General features: G+C 53.3%; 1 protein-coding gene across 1 annotated transcript in view; it reads right to left on the bottom strand.

Moving 5' to 3' along the window:
• The window catches only part of FAT4 (FAT atypical cadherin 4), a 142922-nt gene extending 133085 nt beyond the window's left edge, over nt 1–9837 (bottom strand). Inside the window, exon 1 of the mRNA XM_028521616.2 lies at nt 3543–9837. Within this exon, the coding sequence (XP_028377417.1) occupies nt 3543–8717 (5175 nt within the window). The 5' untranslated portion in view covers nt 8718–9837. The remainder of the gene's footprint in view (nt 1–3542) is intronic.
• Nucleotides 9838–13812: the final 3975 nt, after the last annotated feature.

The following is a 13812-nucleotide window of genomic DNA, read 5'->3' as shown; positions in this document are numbered from 1 at the left end:
GGTTGAGCACCAGCCTGTGAACCAAAGGGTCGCTGGTTCGATTCCCAATCAGGACACATGTCTGGGTTGTGAGCCAGGTCCCCAGTGGGAGATGCTAACCACACATTAATGCCTCTCACCCTCTCTTTCTCCCTCCCTTCCAAGAATGAATAAATAAAATCTTTTAAAAATAAACAAACAAACAAACTCTAAGTTCCATGTGAGTCCACCCACCTCTGTTCCTCTTTTTCCTTTTTGAGTTTTCTGACAATTCTCAATCCATTCCTAGAAACAGGGATTATTGGTGTGCCCGTATGTCCTTGGTTCAACTCATGATCAAGACCGATTTTACTAACGTCCTGCATTCCCCCAGTCTCTCCCGGTTACTTTATTTCTGATGCACAAGAACGCACATTCTGGTCTCCGCTCTGCTACCATCTCATTCAGCAAGCGGGGACGGAGCAGCTACTGCCCCTCAGCCAACACACCAGCTCCAATACAGATCAGTGCAGCAAAGCCCCTGACCTTGACAGGTCCCACCCAGCCCCTCAGCTGCGAGTTCCTCTACAACCCACATTAAACGAGAAGTGCTGCCCTGGCTGGCGTAGCTCAGTGGATTGAGCTCGGGCTGTGAACCAAAGCATCGCAGCTTCGATTCCCAGTCAGGGCACATGCCTGGGGTGCAGGCCACGGCCCCCAGCAACAGCACATTGATGTTTCTCTCTCTCTACCTCCCTCCCTTCCCTCTCTAAAAATAAGTAAATAAAATCTTTTAAAAAATGTTAAAATTTAAAAAAAAAAAAAAAGAGAGAAGTGCTGTATCTCCAACTTTTTATTGTCAAACCTAGAACAATGGTTCAAAATGCCTATGAGCTATTCTAACACAACCAAGGCTCTTCTGAGAATATAAAGACACAAAATAAAAAGCCAATAAACCTTATGTCTGCAACCCAACACCATCCTTCGAAGACACTCCTAGTCAGGCCAAAGTCTCAGCTGCGAGAGAGGCAGGCGAAAGGAAGGTGCACCCTGGACAGATCTCCGGAACCAGCGCTGTGGGAGCCCCCTGGCAACACCCCCCCATCCCCGGCCCCGCCCCACGGGTGTCGGAACTGGAAAAGGAATGCCAAGTGAAGCATTTCCCTCTCACCCCCTGACCCTGCGCTGGCCCAGGGAATGTGGTCAGCCGCGCCTCCAGCCAGAAACCCGAGCAGGCGGCCCAGATTCCTATCGGTGAACGTGAATCAAGTTTTCTTCAACGCACTGGAGCAAGGCTGCCCTTGGAAACAGACAATTGAAAACTCACCTCTGACAACCAGACATAATTTATAACCTCTTTTTTGCAGAATCATGGTAAATGAATTGTTTTGGCAGGAGAAAAAAAGTACTCCATTGTATATACTTAAAAGATACAACCAATAATAATATGAAATTCTAGCTCCCAACTACTGCTTCCAATATTCTGGGGGGAAAGGCACATTTGCTTTCAATTTGAAGAGTGGTTGGGCCTTGGGAGCTCCAACTTGGTTTACAGTTTCAGCACTTCGGTTCACAGAAGACACCCTGACCATTTTTTTTCTTATAAAACAATCATCATAATGAATTCTCCTAGATTTCTCAATACATAGGCTACAGGAAATACAAATAACTTTTCCTATGGGTACTATTTGAGGCCAAAGAAAGTCACAAACATATTATCCCCTATTACTAACAGTATGACTTACAATGATTGTTAAATCCGCAGGCCTATTACAGAGACAGCACTGTTTAAGAATTTAATGCAAGCCGAACTTTGCATATCCAGTGAGTAAATAACAGGACAAAATAAACCATCTAATGATAACTGTGGACACTTCCTCTCATTCTCCGAGTTCTCTAATACATGCAATACACTGGACCAACCAGTAACAACCAAAATATAATTTGTCTTACAGTTTAACAAATGCATCTAAATCCTGGAAGGACTTAATTGCCTGTCTTTAATAAATATTTCAGCCTTCAAACCAGCAGAATCTCTTCATCCAAGAAGTGATTCCAAAGAAGGCAGAGACAGGGAATGGGTTTAGGGGAGGAATACGCCAAATCAAAATAAAATTTTGTAAATCAAGGCCTGAGAGAAACCAAACAGCTTAACATATAAGATGTATGTTATAATCTTTAAAAAACTAATTTTGTCAAAGAGGACATTTGGGGTAAAAGTCCCTTCAGGGCTATGTACAAAAGATGAAACTGAATTCTACTTCGGGTTGTATTTCTAAGAATTATATCTCTATTAAGAATTATATCTCTAATATCCTCTGGGCCCTGAATATGCTGCTCTATCCATTGAACAGACACAGCTAGCTATTACGAAAAAAAAAATCACAGGGATGCAAAAAGATAATAATAATAGATGAGCATTTTAAATAAAGAAAACTCCTCACCTCCCCCAAACAGAAAAGCAAGAAAACAAATGCATGAGCCTCCGTCTCCCAAGCATGTTATGTCTGGGTTACTGCCAAGGATCACAAACCACATTTGATGTTTTCTGTTTTTGGCTGAATGACACCAGAATGTCTTTGACGGGGGAAGGGAGGGCCGGGGAGAACTCAGAAAACGGCAAACGAGAGCTTTCCAGAGGGCAGCTACACCATCTCAGGTTGATATCAAGAGGACACTGGAAGGGGTTCAATTAAAAAGCAAACTAGTGATGCCGGGAGGGAGCACGCTCCAATCCACCCCAGGGGCGGCCAGGCTTGCAGCTCTCCCGGCGAGTGCTGTGAAACTCGGACTTCCCACCGGTCCGCAGACAGAGCGTGCGCCTGCACCACGGCCTGAACAATGCAGTCCTGTCCCTGGAAATGGCCTCTAATGGCTGATGATTCACAGCATACTACATGTTTTAGGTCAGGAGGGCAGAGCAAGGAGTAGCCTAAGTCAGAAGACAGGGCCTGAAATGCGAAGGCAGATGAAATCAGGCGTCCCCCCAAACCTGGCTCCGCACACTGAAATTAGTCCCTCCCTCCCCAGAAACCGCCCAGGCTGCTGAGCAGGAGACAGGGAACAGGGCCTGGGATGCAGACTGTCAGTCTGTCCTCGTGGCCACGCCCCCTAGGCCCGGAGCCTGGTATTGATGCTTCTACCCCAGGTCTTCATTTTGGAACAGAAACGTCTTAAGTCTGAGATCTGCCATTCTCTTGTAGCCTTCCTGACTGACAGGTGTTTAGTTTAGCGCTGGGATTCAGCTTAGGTAATTGGGGGTGTGTTTTTATTTTTTGGGGGGGGGGGGAAGGGGAGGGAGGACACTTCTGAAATGGCTCAAGATTTCTCCCTAGCCTTATACATACGACTTCTATGAGGCAAAATAGAAAGTAAACACCATTCATTGTTTAGATTTGACCGGAATCAAGCTAAATTTTATGTAATCGTGTTAGTCTCTGTGCCAGGGCATTCTTGTCCACTCCTGTCAATAAAACCAACCATCAACCACCAAGGTACATTAATTATAGAAAGTAATACAGAGAGAACGATCTTTCTAAAGAGCACAGCAACAAAGAGGTCATAGACGGCGGCGAGACCATTACCTCGGCTCTCTGCGTCCTGGGGAAAGCAGTGGACTTCTCGATGGCGTACACCTCCACCAGGTACAGGCAGGCTCCCTGCTCCCGGTCCAGGATGGCTGCCGTCTGGATCATGCCCGTCAGCCGCCCGATGGTGAAGAGACGCCCCACGGTCTTGTCTTCACAACGCACGGAGACGATGTAATACTCCACGGGGGCTTCCGACCCCCGGGGGCTCGCTGCCTCTATGGATATAACGTTCGTCCCAATGGGCTCGCCTTCCTTCAAAATAGTTATGTACTTGGGCTGGGTAAACACGGGCCCGTCGAGGCCCTGGAGAATGACGGTCAGCTCCGTGGTGGACTTCCTCCGCTCGGGGCCCAGGTCCGTGGCCGAGACGATGAGGTGGTAGATGAGCTGGGAGGGCACCAGCGCGGAGGCCACCCGCAAGTCCCCGCTGAAGCGGTCCACCACGAAGGTGTCCGTGTCCCCGCTGACGATCTCGTACTCCACCTCCCCGTTGGCGCCTTCGTCCGGGTCGGCGGCCAGGACCGTGGTCAGCACAGAGCCGATCAGCGCCGAAGGGTCGGCCGCCAGGGCGTTCTGGGATACGAACACCGGGACGTTGTCGTTGAGGTCCGTCACCAGAATGGTGACGTTTTTCAAAGCGAACCGCCGCGTTTCCACGGGCACGGCTTGGTCGTTGGCTTTGACCGTTAACTCGAAGAGATTGGCGAATTCCCGATCTATCTCGGCGCTGGTATAGATCGTGCCCTTGGCTTCGTCTATGCCAAAGTGGTTGCCCCTGGGCATCTGCTGGATGATCGTGTAGGCCAGTTGCCCATTGATGTCCGCGTCGGGGTCGTGGGCAGTCACGGAAATGACAGAGGTCCCAATGGGAACGTTCTCGACGATGGACTTGAAAATGTCCCCAGGAGGAAAGCTAGGAGGGTTGTCGTTGAAGTCCCGCACGTGTATCACCACTGACATTGTGGACGAGCGAGGAGGCCTCCCTTTGTCTGTTGCCGTTATATTTAATTTGTACAAAGACTGTGTTTCAAAGTCCAATTTCTTGGCAAGAAAGATACTCCCGGTGTTTGGGCTAATGCTGAAAGTCCCATGGTTGTTGGTCCCGGTAATGCTGTACTGTAAGTCAGCATTGTCGCCGGAATCCGAGTCAGTGGCAGTGACGGAGGACACCAGCTCACCGATTCTCATGTTTTCCAAAGCATCGACCAACAGGGTCGCCTTAGGGAAGGAAGGGGTGTTGTCATTCTCATCTAAAATATCAATAGTTAAGGTACAGGTTGAATTGAGGGAGACGGCCCCTGAATCCACTGCTTGGATGACAAGGGAATAGGCCGGTGTGGCTTCGTAGTCTAATTTGCCAACGAGCGTCACCTGACCGGAGGCACTATCGATAGCAAACTGTCTCTCTTCGTTTCCTTTTATCACGGAATAATGAATAAGTCCGTTACTGCCTTCGTCGACATCGGAGGCAGACACTCTTAGGACCTGCGTCAGGTTGGCTGCCGACTCGGATATAGTGGCTTGGTAGAAGTCTTTCACAAACTTGGGAGCATTGTCGTTTACGTCCTTCATGTACACGTGCACAGTCGCCTGGTCCTTGAGGGGGTGCGGGAGCCCCTGGTCCGCGGCGATGACGGTGAAGGCGAACACCGCCGCCCCCCGGCGCCTCATCAGAGACTCCCTGTCAAACTGGCGGGTGCTCCTGATCTCCCCGCTAAGGGCGTGCAGCTCGAAGTCTGGCTGCACCGTCTCAAAAGCATACCTCACCTCTCCGTTGGGCCCGAAGTCTTTATCTACGGCACTCACTTTGCCCACGAACGACCCAGCTTTCTGCTCCTCTTCAAAATAAAAGGAGTAATTGGTGCTGTTGAAAAGAGGCCTGTTGTCATTGACGTCTTCTAAAATGACAGTAACATTCACGGTCGCGCTCAGGGGTTCCACCGCTCTGTCAGAAGCCACAACCAGTAAAACGTACCTGTCTTGAAGTTCACGGTCCAGCTCACTTTTTATGTACAGCTGACCATCTGGGAATATGCCGAAAGCATCCCCGGTGTTTCCTTCGGCGATGCTGTAGGCAATTTCACCGTTGGCTCCCGAGTCCTTGTCGAACGCTTGCACTTTGAAGAACCGCGAGTTCACAGGTTCTGACTCGGAAAGCGTGACCTCGTAAGAGAGCTGGTCAAACACCGGCGGGTTGTCATTGACGTCATGGACGTAGACGGTCAGGATGACGCTGGAGGAGAGCTGGGGCACGCCCATATCGGACGCCAGGATCTCTATCTGGTAGGAGCCGGCGTGGACATCCAGGGGCCCCAGCAGACTCACGTGCCCGCTCCGCTCACTGACGGCGAACAGGTTCCGGGGGTTCTGCTTCAGGCTATAGAGCACCATGCCATTGACGCCTTCGTCAGGGTCCACGGCCTTGGCCTGGAAAATGCTGTGACCTGCCTGCCAGTTCTCCACCACATTCACACTCTCCACTGCCTGGAGGAAATGGGGAGCGTTGTCATTGAGATCCTTCACTGTTATGTTGACCACCGTGTCTCCGGTCACAGCGCCCCCGCTGGCCACCACTTTCAGCTGATAGAAGGATTGCTCCTCTCTGTCGATCACGCTGGCTGTGGTAAGCTGCCCCGTGACCTGGTTGATTGCAAACACACCTTTCTGATCCCCAGTGGTGATGAGGTAACTGATGTTGGAATTGAGATCCATGCTGGAGGCGGACACGCTGCCCACGTGATACCCCACAGCCACGTTCTCAAAGACCACAAAGCTGTAGGCAGCCTGGCTGAACACAGGTGGGTTGTCTTGAGTGTCCAAAACAGTGATGGTTACTATTGCCTGGTTGGGGGACTGTACATTGCCACCATCAGTAGCCACTATTTGCAACTGGTAAGCTGTTTTTTCTTCTCTGTCTAGGGCCATCCTGGTAGAAATCACCCCGCTCTGAGCATTGACCTGAAACCGAGACCTGTCCCCGGCGGATATGCTGTATCTGACCGTTCCATTGAGACCCAGGTCGGGGTCCGTGGCCGACACGGTAGTGATGTAGCTGCCTCCGGGCTCATTCTCCTGGATGTGAGCAAAGTACTGGACCGGGTAGAACACAGGGCTGTTGTCATTCACGTCCAGCAGACTCACATTTACGCGAGCCAGCGAGGACTGGGGAGGGGAGCCCAGGTCAGTGGCCAGGACCAGCAGGGAGTAGGACGCTTGCTCCTCTCTGTCCAAGGAGGAGATGGTGCTCAGCCTCCCAGACACCGGGTCCAGGCGGAAAGACCTCTGGTCAGTCTCCGCCTCCTGTAGGGAGAAGCGCACCGTCCCATTGTCACCCAGGTCCCCATCGGTGGCCCCGAGCACCAGCAGCTCTGTCCCTATGGGGGTGTTCTCAACCACAGACACATCGTACCCTTCTGGCTGGCTAAACACTGGCTTCTCATCATTCACATCCAGGAGGGTTACTACAAGCTGGGCGTAGGAGACCTTGGGGTGAACACCCTGGTCCCGAGCACTGATATTCAGGACAACTTGGGAAGCAAGCTCACGGTCTAAGCCCCCAGCAGCCCCCGTGGTCACCAAGCCACTATGTTCACTGATATGGAACCAACCTAGTCCGTTGCCAGAGACAATGCTGTAACGCAGATTGGCATTGAGGCCAGAGTCGCCGTCTGTGGCGGACACCCCACTCACGTAGCTCCCCGGGGGCGCCTCCTCGCTCAAGTTCACTCGGTACACTTGCTGGGCAAAGACAGGGGGGTGGTCGTTGATGTCATTGACGAATATCACCAGGCTGGCCACCGAGGAGCGCGCCCGGACCGCGGCGGCAGGGGGCGCCCCGTAGTTATCCGAGACGGAGACCGTCAGGTTGTAAGAAGGGATGCGCTCCCGGTCCAGGGCGCTGGCCACTTTGATGAGGCTCAGGTTCGGCACTTTGCTGCTCTGCACCTCAAAGTGGCGCTGCTCGTTGCCCGCGAGAATCTGCACGGAGATGTTCCCGTTGGCCGCGGGGGAGTCGGCGTCCGTCACGGTGAGCAGAGCCACCACCGTGCCCACCTGAGCGTTCTCATCCACCGAGGCGTAGCGCGAGGTGGCGGGGAAGTAGCGGAACTTCACCACCGGGTCGTTGTCGTTGACGTCCAGCAGCTGAACCAGCGCCTCGGCGCGCCCGGTGAGGGCGGGCACGCCTCGGTCCAGAGCCTGCACCGTCAGCGAGTACTGGCGCCGGGCCTCAAAATCCAGGGGCTCCCGCACGGTGATGAGCCCCGTCTCGGGGTCCATCTGGAACGGGGTCCCCTCGTCCTGCAGCCGATAGCGGATGTCCGCGTTGGTGCCCTCGTCCGCGTCCGCCGCCGCCACCTGCAGGACGCTGGAGCCCACGGCCGCGTCCTCAGGCACCCCCGCCTGGTAGTGGGAACTGCCAAACACCGGGGGGTTGTCATTGATGTCCTGCACAGTCACATTTACCTGAAGGTAGCCCCGCCGCTTGGGCTCGCCCTTGTCCTCCACCTCCACCAGCAGCTGGTAGTGCGGCGTGACCTCCCGGTCCAGCCCGCCCTTGGACACCAGATGCAGGAAGGCGCCCTCGCCGCTCGGGTTCACGGTGATGTCCAGGCTGAAGCGCCCCTCCTCGTTGCCCTGGATGATGCGGTAGGAGCGGTGGTCCACGCCATTGGAGCCGATGTCCGCGTCGGTGGCCGTGTCCAAGATGACTTGGCGCCCGCTGCTGCTGTCCTCCTTGAAAGTGACCACGATCGAGGGGTCCGGGAAGACCGGGGCGTTGTCGTTCAGGTCCCACACCAGCACTCGCACCTCGGTGGGGTAGGTGGGGGAGCTGGAGAGGACCACCAGGTTGATCACGTCGCTGGGCAAGCTCTCGCGGTCGATGGTGGCCGTGGTGTACAGGGTCCCGGTGCTACTGTTTATGGCAAACAGGGCGTGGCTTTCGCTGAGTCGGTAGGTGAAGCCGGGGCGCGTCTGGATGGTGCCCACCAGCGTGCCGGGGGGCTGCTCCTCCAGTACTTGGAACACCTGGCGCTGTTCGGCCCCGCCGACGCGGGCCGGCCCCGGGAGCAGGGACAGCAGCCCAAAGACGCGCAGGAGCTGGAGCGCCGAGGGGGTGGGCAGCGGGAGCCACGCGCGGCCAGGAGCCCGGCCCGCATCCAAGTCCATGGTCCCGGCTCCTTGGAACTGGGCGGCCAACAGAAGGAAGAAGTGAGGCAAAAAAAAAAAAAAAAATGCAATTACCGGAATTCGGTAGTCCCAGCAAATACAGCCGATTGCCCTGAGAACTCTGCTATTTTAAAGGGTCTCCAGCCACGCAGAAGAAGCAAGTGGCCTCAAGGAAAGACCCCAACCAGGTAGCCATGCAGACAGGTCGTGCCAGAGGGAAGCGGGGACGAGAGGCGGCCGGGCATTCCGCGGGGCGCTCCTGGGAGCTGATGAGTTCCACAAAAGTTTCTCAGACCTCCAGTATTTCCCCGTGGGGCGCGTTGGTTTTGAGTCCGGAGAGTGTGAGCGTTTTCGCCCCGGTCGCTGAGAGCAGGGAGAGGTGGTCTGTGTTTAAGGTGTAGGAGCAATCCTTGCAAACACTCTCCAGAAACTTTGGAGCTCGCCCGTGGCCGAGAAACTGAGGAGGGCAGGACAGACGCGGGTGGCGCTGCGGGAAGAGGACGGCGGCGCACGGGGAGGGGCGGTGGGGAGCCAGGAGGTGGGCGAATTCCTTCCCTAAAGGCTGGAGACCCGGGGGCTCCTCCAGTCTCCCCTCCCCCTCAGGAACGGCGACACCCCTCCACCGGGCTGCACGAGGGGCTGCGAGGCCCAGGCGGCGGCGGCCGTGCGCGAATTGCGCTCCCGGCGCGGGCGCTAGGGCTCCGGTGCCCGCGCGCGGTCCGCCGCGTCCTCCTCCTCCTCCGGCAGCCGCCGCCGCCGCCCCTGCTGCGGGCACAGGCAACGTCCAGCGTTCCGCGGCATGTTCCTATTCTACTTCAGCCGGGGCGCCCGCCAGCCCGTTATTTGTACATCCACGGCCAGCGCAGGCCCCCGTTCTTCTCGGCCTCGCGGGGGTCGGACAGCCGCGGCGCGAGGTCCCCGCGTCCCCTCCCCTTGGCATGCCGGGGGGCCGGTTCTCGGGCGGCCCCGTGCGAGCCCCCTCCAGCGCGCCTCGCCCCCAGCCCTGAGGAGCTTTGCTTTGGAGGTCCCGGGTCGGTTTCACTTTGTAATCCGCGAGGCGCTGGGTTTGGGGGCGGTCGGTTCCCTTCCTCCCGCGCCGTCGGCGGGGCAGGCGGGGACGCCGGCGCCGGGCGGTGGCGGCGCCCGCGGCAGCTCGGGCCGGCGCCTGTCAGCGCTCTGCTGCTCGCCCGCCGGGCTGGAGGTTGTGCGGCGGAGCCGCCGGAGCACGGGAACCCCTCTCGGCACCCGCGGGTCCTCACTTTCCCCGCCCCCTGCCCGCCGCACGCGCGCGCGCGCGCGCCCCGCGCGCCGCCGAAACACAAACAGAGGGGGCGGGCCGAGCCGGGCTCCGAAACTTTGCTCGCCGCCCATTGATCCGCGCTGCGCCCCCGCGCGGGCGCCCCCTCGCGCGCGGCCTGTCACCCACGGCCCGCCCCCGCCCAGCCGATTGGACCCCACGCTCCCCCCCACCCCCCACCCCAGCCCGCGCGCCCGGCTGCCTCGGCCGCCGACTGGCTGCTCGCGACGCTCATCACTCCGGCGGCCGCCGGGGGACTGCGGGCGGTCGGGGGCCGGGGGCCGGGGGGGTGGGGCGGGAGCCCCGCGAGTCGGAGGCGCTGAAAAGGGGGCGATTTTTTTCTTTTCCTTTTTGGTCAAATCTTGGCCAGCGTCAGAGCAATAACAGCAAAAAAGCTGCCGCAGAATAGATGGGGGTTAGGTCAGGTTTGCAGATAAATAACTTTCGTGCGGGGTCTGGGGGAAGACCGTTCGGTTGTTGTGCTAGTAATAACTCAGGGGTGAGGGGGTCGAGAGAAAGAAAAGAAAGGCGGGGGGCGAGGGTCTGTTAGCGCGGGGAGGAAGGATTAAGCAAAGCCTGTCTGGGAATGCACCGAGCAGATTGGCTTTAACCGTTTCCTGCCCCTTCCTTTCGATGGATGGGACGGAATCCAAGCCGAACCCCACCCCACCCCCCTGCACACCCCCAATCCCTCCGTGGTCTACAACGCGTGCTCCCTGCACTCCAGGGCTGGCTCAACCCTAAACCTGCACCCATCTCGCCGCCCCACCTCCCAGGTGACGGGGGCGGGGGGGGGGTGGCACCGAGGCCTCCGTACCCACCGCACTTTGGACTTCCTATAGGAAAAGCCGGGGGAACTCGGTGTTTGTTTTGCTTCCCTCCCCAGATGGATCCCAGGTGCCGGTAGCCAGACCTTAGGGCTTCAGCAATAACAATGGTAGCCCTAGGGAAAGACGGCACTCTTTTCCGGTTGCGAAGTTTGGGATTTTGATCTCTGTTGGAGTAGTTCCCCTTGACGTTCCGTAGCCAAAGGATACGGACCAGTGTGTGTGTGTGTGTGTGTGTGTGTGTGTGTGTGTGTGTTGGGGGGCTGGCATTCGAAGGAGGGGGAAGTCTGGGGAAAAGATCAATATGAAAAAGATATATGAATAAATACAATGAATTGTAAATTTGAAAAATGCTCGTGTGTCTTGTCCTGGACTCAGATTAACTCCCCTATTTACTGTAGCTAATTCTTGTGGTGTCATGCATCGCTTCTATGAAAGAAAAAGAAAATTGGACTAGAAATCAGGTCAGTCTGCCTTTCCCTTTAAGAGAAACCAGTTCGAAAATAAGAATTTAAACCGAGCGATGCACATACAGTGTAGGGCGTATCTCATACATTTCTGCCAGGGCGACCGACCCCCCCTCCAAATTTAAAACTTTCTGAGCCCGAGGACGATTCAGCCGTGAGTAAATGCTGCCCTCTGCTGTTCAGTCCCTCTTCGGTCTCCGGTCGCCTGGTTTCTTGCTCAAAATTAAAGGCAGAGACCAGAAGGATCAGATTACAGGGCTCATTCCTTCTTGCCTGGGGATCGTGGCAAAGAAAAAAGATCCTTAGGGATGTCCTAGCCCCTTTCTTTATTTAAGGTAAAAAAAAAAAGAGAGAGAGAGAGGGAGAAGAGAAAGCTGCAGAGCGAACAGCAAATTCAAGCCCTCGGATGCAGACAGCCTGTAAGGGAAGGCGTCCATGGGAACCCGAACGCTAAAAGCGCTGTCACCGGTCCCTTTGTTTAGGTTACAAGGCTCACTTCTACATAGTACTCCCCTGCATGCATACACATGTGGCACAGACAGTATGTGCAATCAGCGAGTTGGAAACAGACAAGGAAGTTAAATTTCGCCATTCCTGTGCTTCTAGGAACTGAAAACTTTTTAAAGCATTGGAAGCTGGTTTTCTAAAAGGGAGACATCTTGAAGCCTTTTTTTTTCTCAAAACTTCCCCTGCCAAAAAGTTACAGTCTCAATACCATTATTTTGGAGTAATACCGTTATTCCTGAGCGAACAAAGATTTGTACATTCAAGTAGGACCCAAATTTTTTACAAACCATGGCTAGGATGCGTGGTTTTGAAAAAATAGTAAGGGTTTTTCTTTTGTTTGTCGTCCTTTGCTAGCACAATTCAGTCATTCAAGGAGCAGGAGGTAGAAAGGAAACCTTGGTTAGTTGCTGTAGTAGAGCAAGCACCTTGGAGAGCCTGTGGCATGCCTTTGTATTTAGTGTCAGCAGGGTTACAGTAGGGTCGTTTATGGGCACATTGAATCTGGGGCAACAGGCGAAAATCATTCATTCTGTGGGATGGGGAGTGTCCATTCTGTGTAATCTATATTTTACATTATACATTTATTTAAAAAACAAGATGGCAAAATTAAGTAACACAGAACATATGTATATATGCAGTACGTGAACTAACTTTTGAACAATTCGGAATGAGGAGTAGCAAAAATGATTTAGAGAATGGTACAGTTATTGGAATAAATGGGAGCTTTCCATGACAACTACTTCAAAGTAACACATTCATGTATAAGTAAAATCTACACTTAAAATTTATGTATACCAGGCACATCATTTAAAGGATAGTATAGAGAATGGTTTTAACAAAAGATAAGGAACGAGGCCTTTTACGTTATTTTATTTTTCTCCATTGGGTTTCAAAAATTGTGGCAATATAGGATGCATGATTAAAAAGGAAGGATGCTCATGTTAATAAATTTTTTTAAAAAATTAAAATTTAAGCCAGGCAGTGAAAGACAAATACCATATGATCTCACCTTTAACAGGAACCTAAACAACAAAACAAAGAAACAAGCAAAATATAACCAAAGACACTGAAATAGAGAACAGGCTGAGAGTGACCAGAGGAGAGAGGGGAGGGAATTTCAGGGGAGAATGGGAAGGGTTTACAGGAACAAATTTAAAGGACACATGGACAAAAGCTAGAGGAGGGTGGTAATGGGAGGGAAGTGGGGAGGGTTGGGAGAGTGGGCTGGAATGGGAGTAAAAGGGAGAAAACTATACTTGAACAATGATTAAAATAAAATTTTAAAAAATTAGAATTTAAAAAGTAAAGATGCCCCCCCAAAAGGTAAAATGAAAGAAAATAGAGACATGTAGAGATTGTATGCACAAATAAACAAGGTTGAGCTTGTTTTTGCTCTTCCACCAAAAGCTTAATTATTTTAAGGAAACGATGACTTAGTGAAAGCTTTCAGTAAACAGGAAATGAGATGAGAGAGAGAAGAGGTTCGGCAATTCCAATGCGCTGGAGGGAAAATTACATTTTGATGTGCAGGCATGAAAGAAGCTGGAGAATCTCTCTCCTTTGAACCGTAGGGAATACGTAAAAACAAACAGCTTTAGAGCAATTGGTTATCTTGATCCGTGCATGCTTGCCATCATTACTTCATCCAACGTCCGAAATGATGACTATTTTTTCATGTTTCGGACCCCGGGTGAAGAAGTTGAGGCAAATTACACTGACCTCACTCAACCTCACCCTCCTCCCCGGTCCTTCCCCTGCCTCACTCCCATCACGGGACCCCAGAAGCAAAGGTTACAAGGGGGGCTCTCATCTTCCAGACTGTATACGGTAATTCCTATCGTACTGTGTTAGCTCTTTGATCGTCTAAGAAAATATTTTAAAATGAAGTAATTTCAGTGGCAATAATATCCTGACATATTACCGGAATAGGTAACCTATGTCCATTATTTCTTTAATGATTGTCCTCTTTCCATTATTTTTTTTCTCCTTTGGGAAAT

The sequence above is a fragment of the Phyllostomus discolor genome, chromosome 8 (genome assembly GCF_004126475.2).
Source record: "Phyllostomus discolor isolate MPI-MPIP mPhyDis1 chromosome 8, mPhyDis1.pri.v3, whole genome shotgun sequence".
Taxonomy (NCBI): Eukaryota; Metazoa; Chordata; class Mammalia; order Chiroptera; family Phyllostomidae; genus Phyllostomus; species Phyllostomus discolor.
Note: the sequence above shows the minus strand (reverse complement) of the source record. Positions and strands in the feature narration are given on the sequence as shown.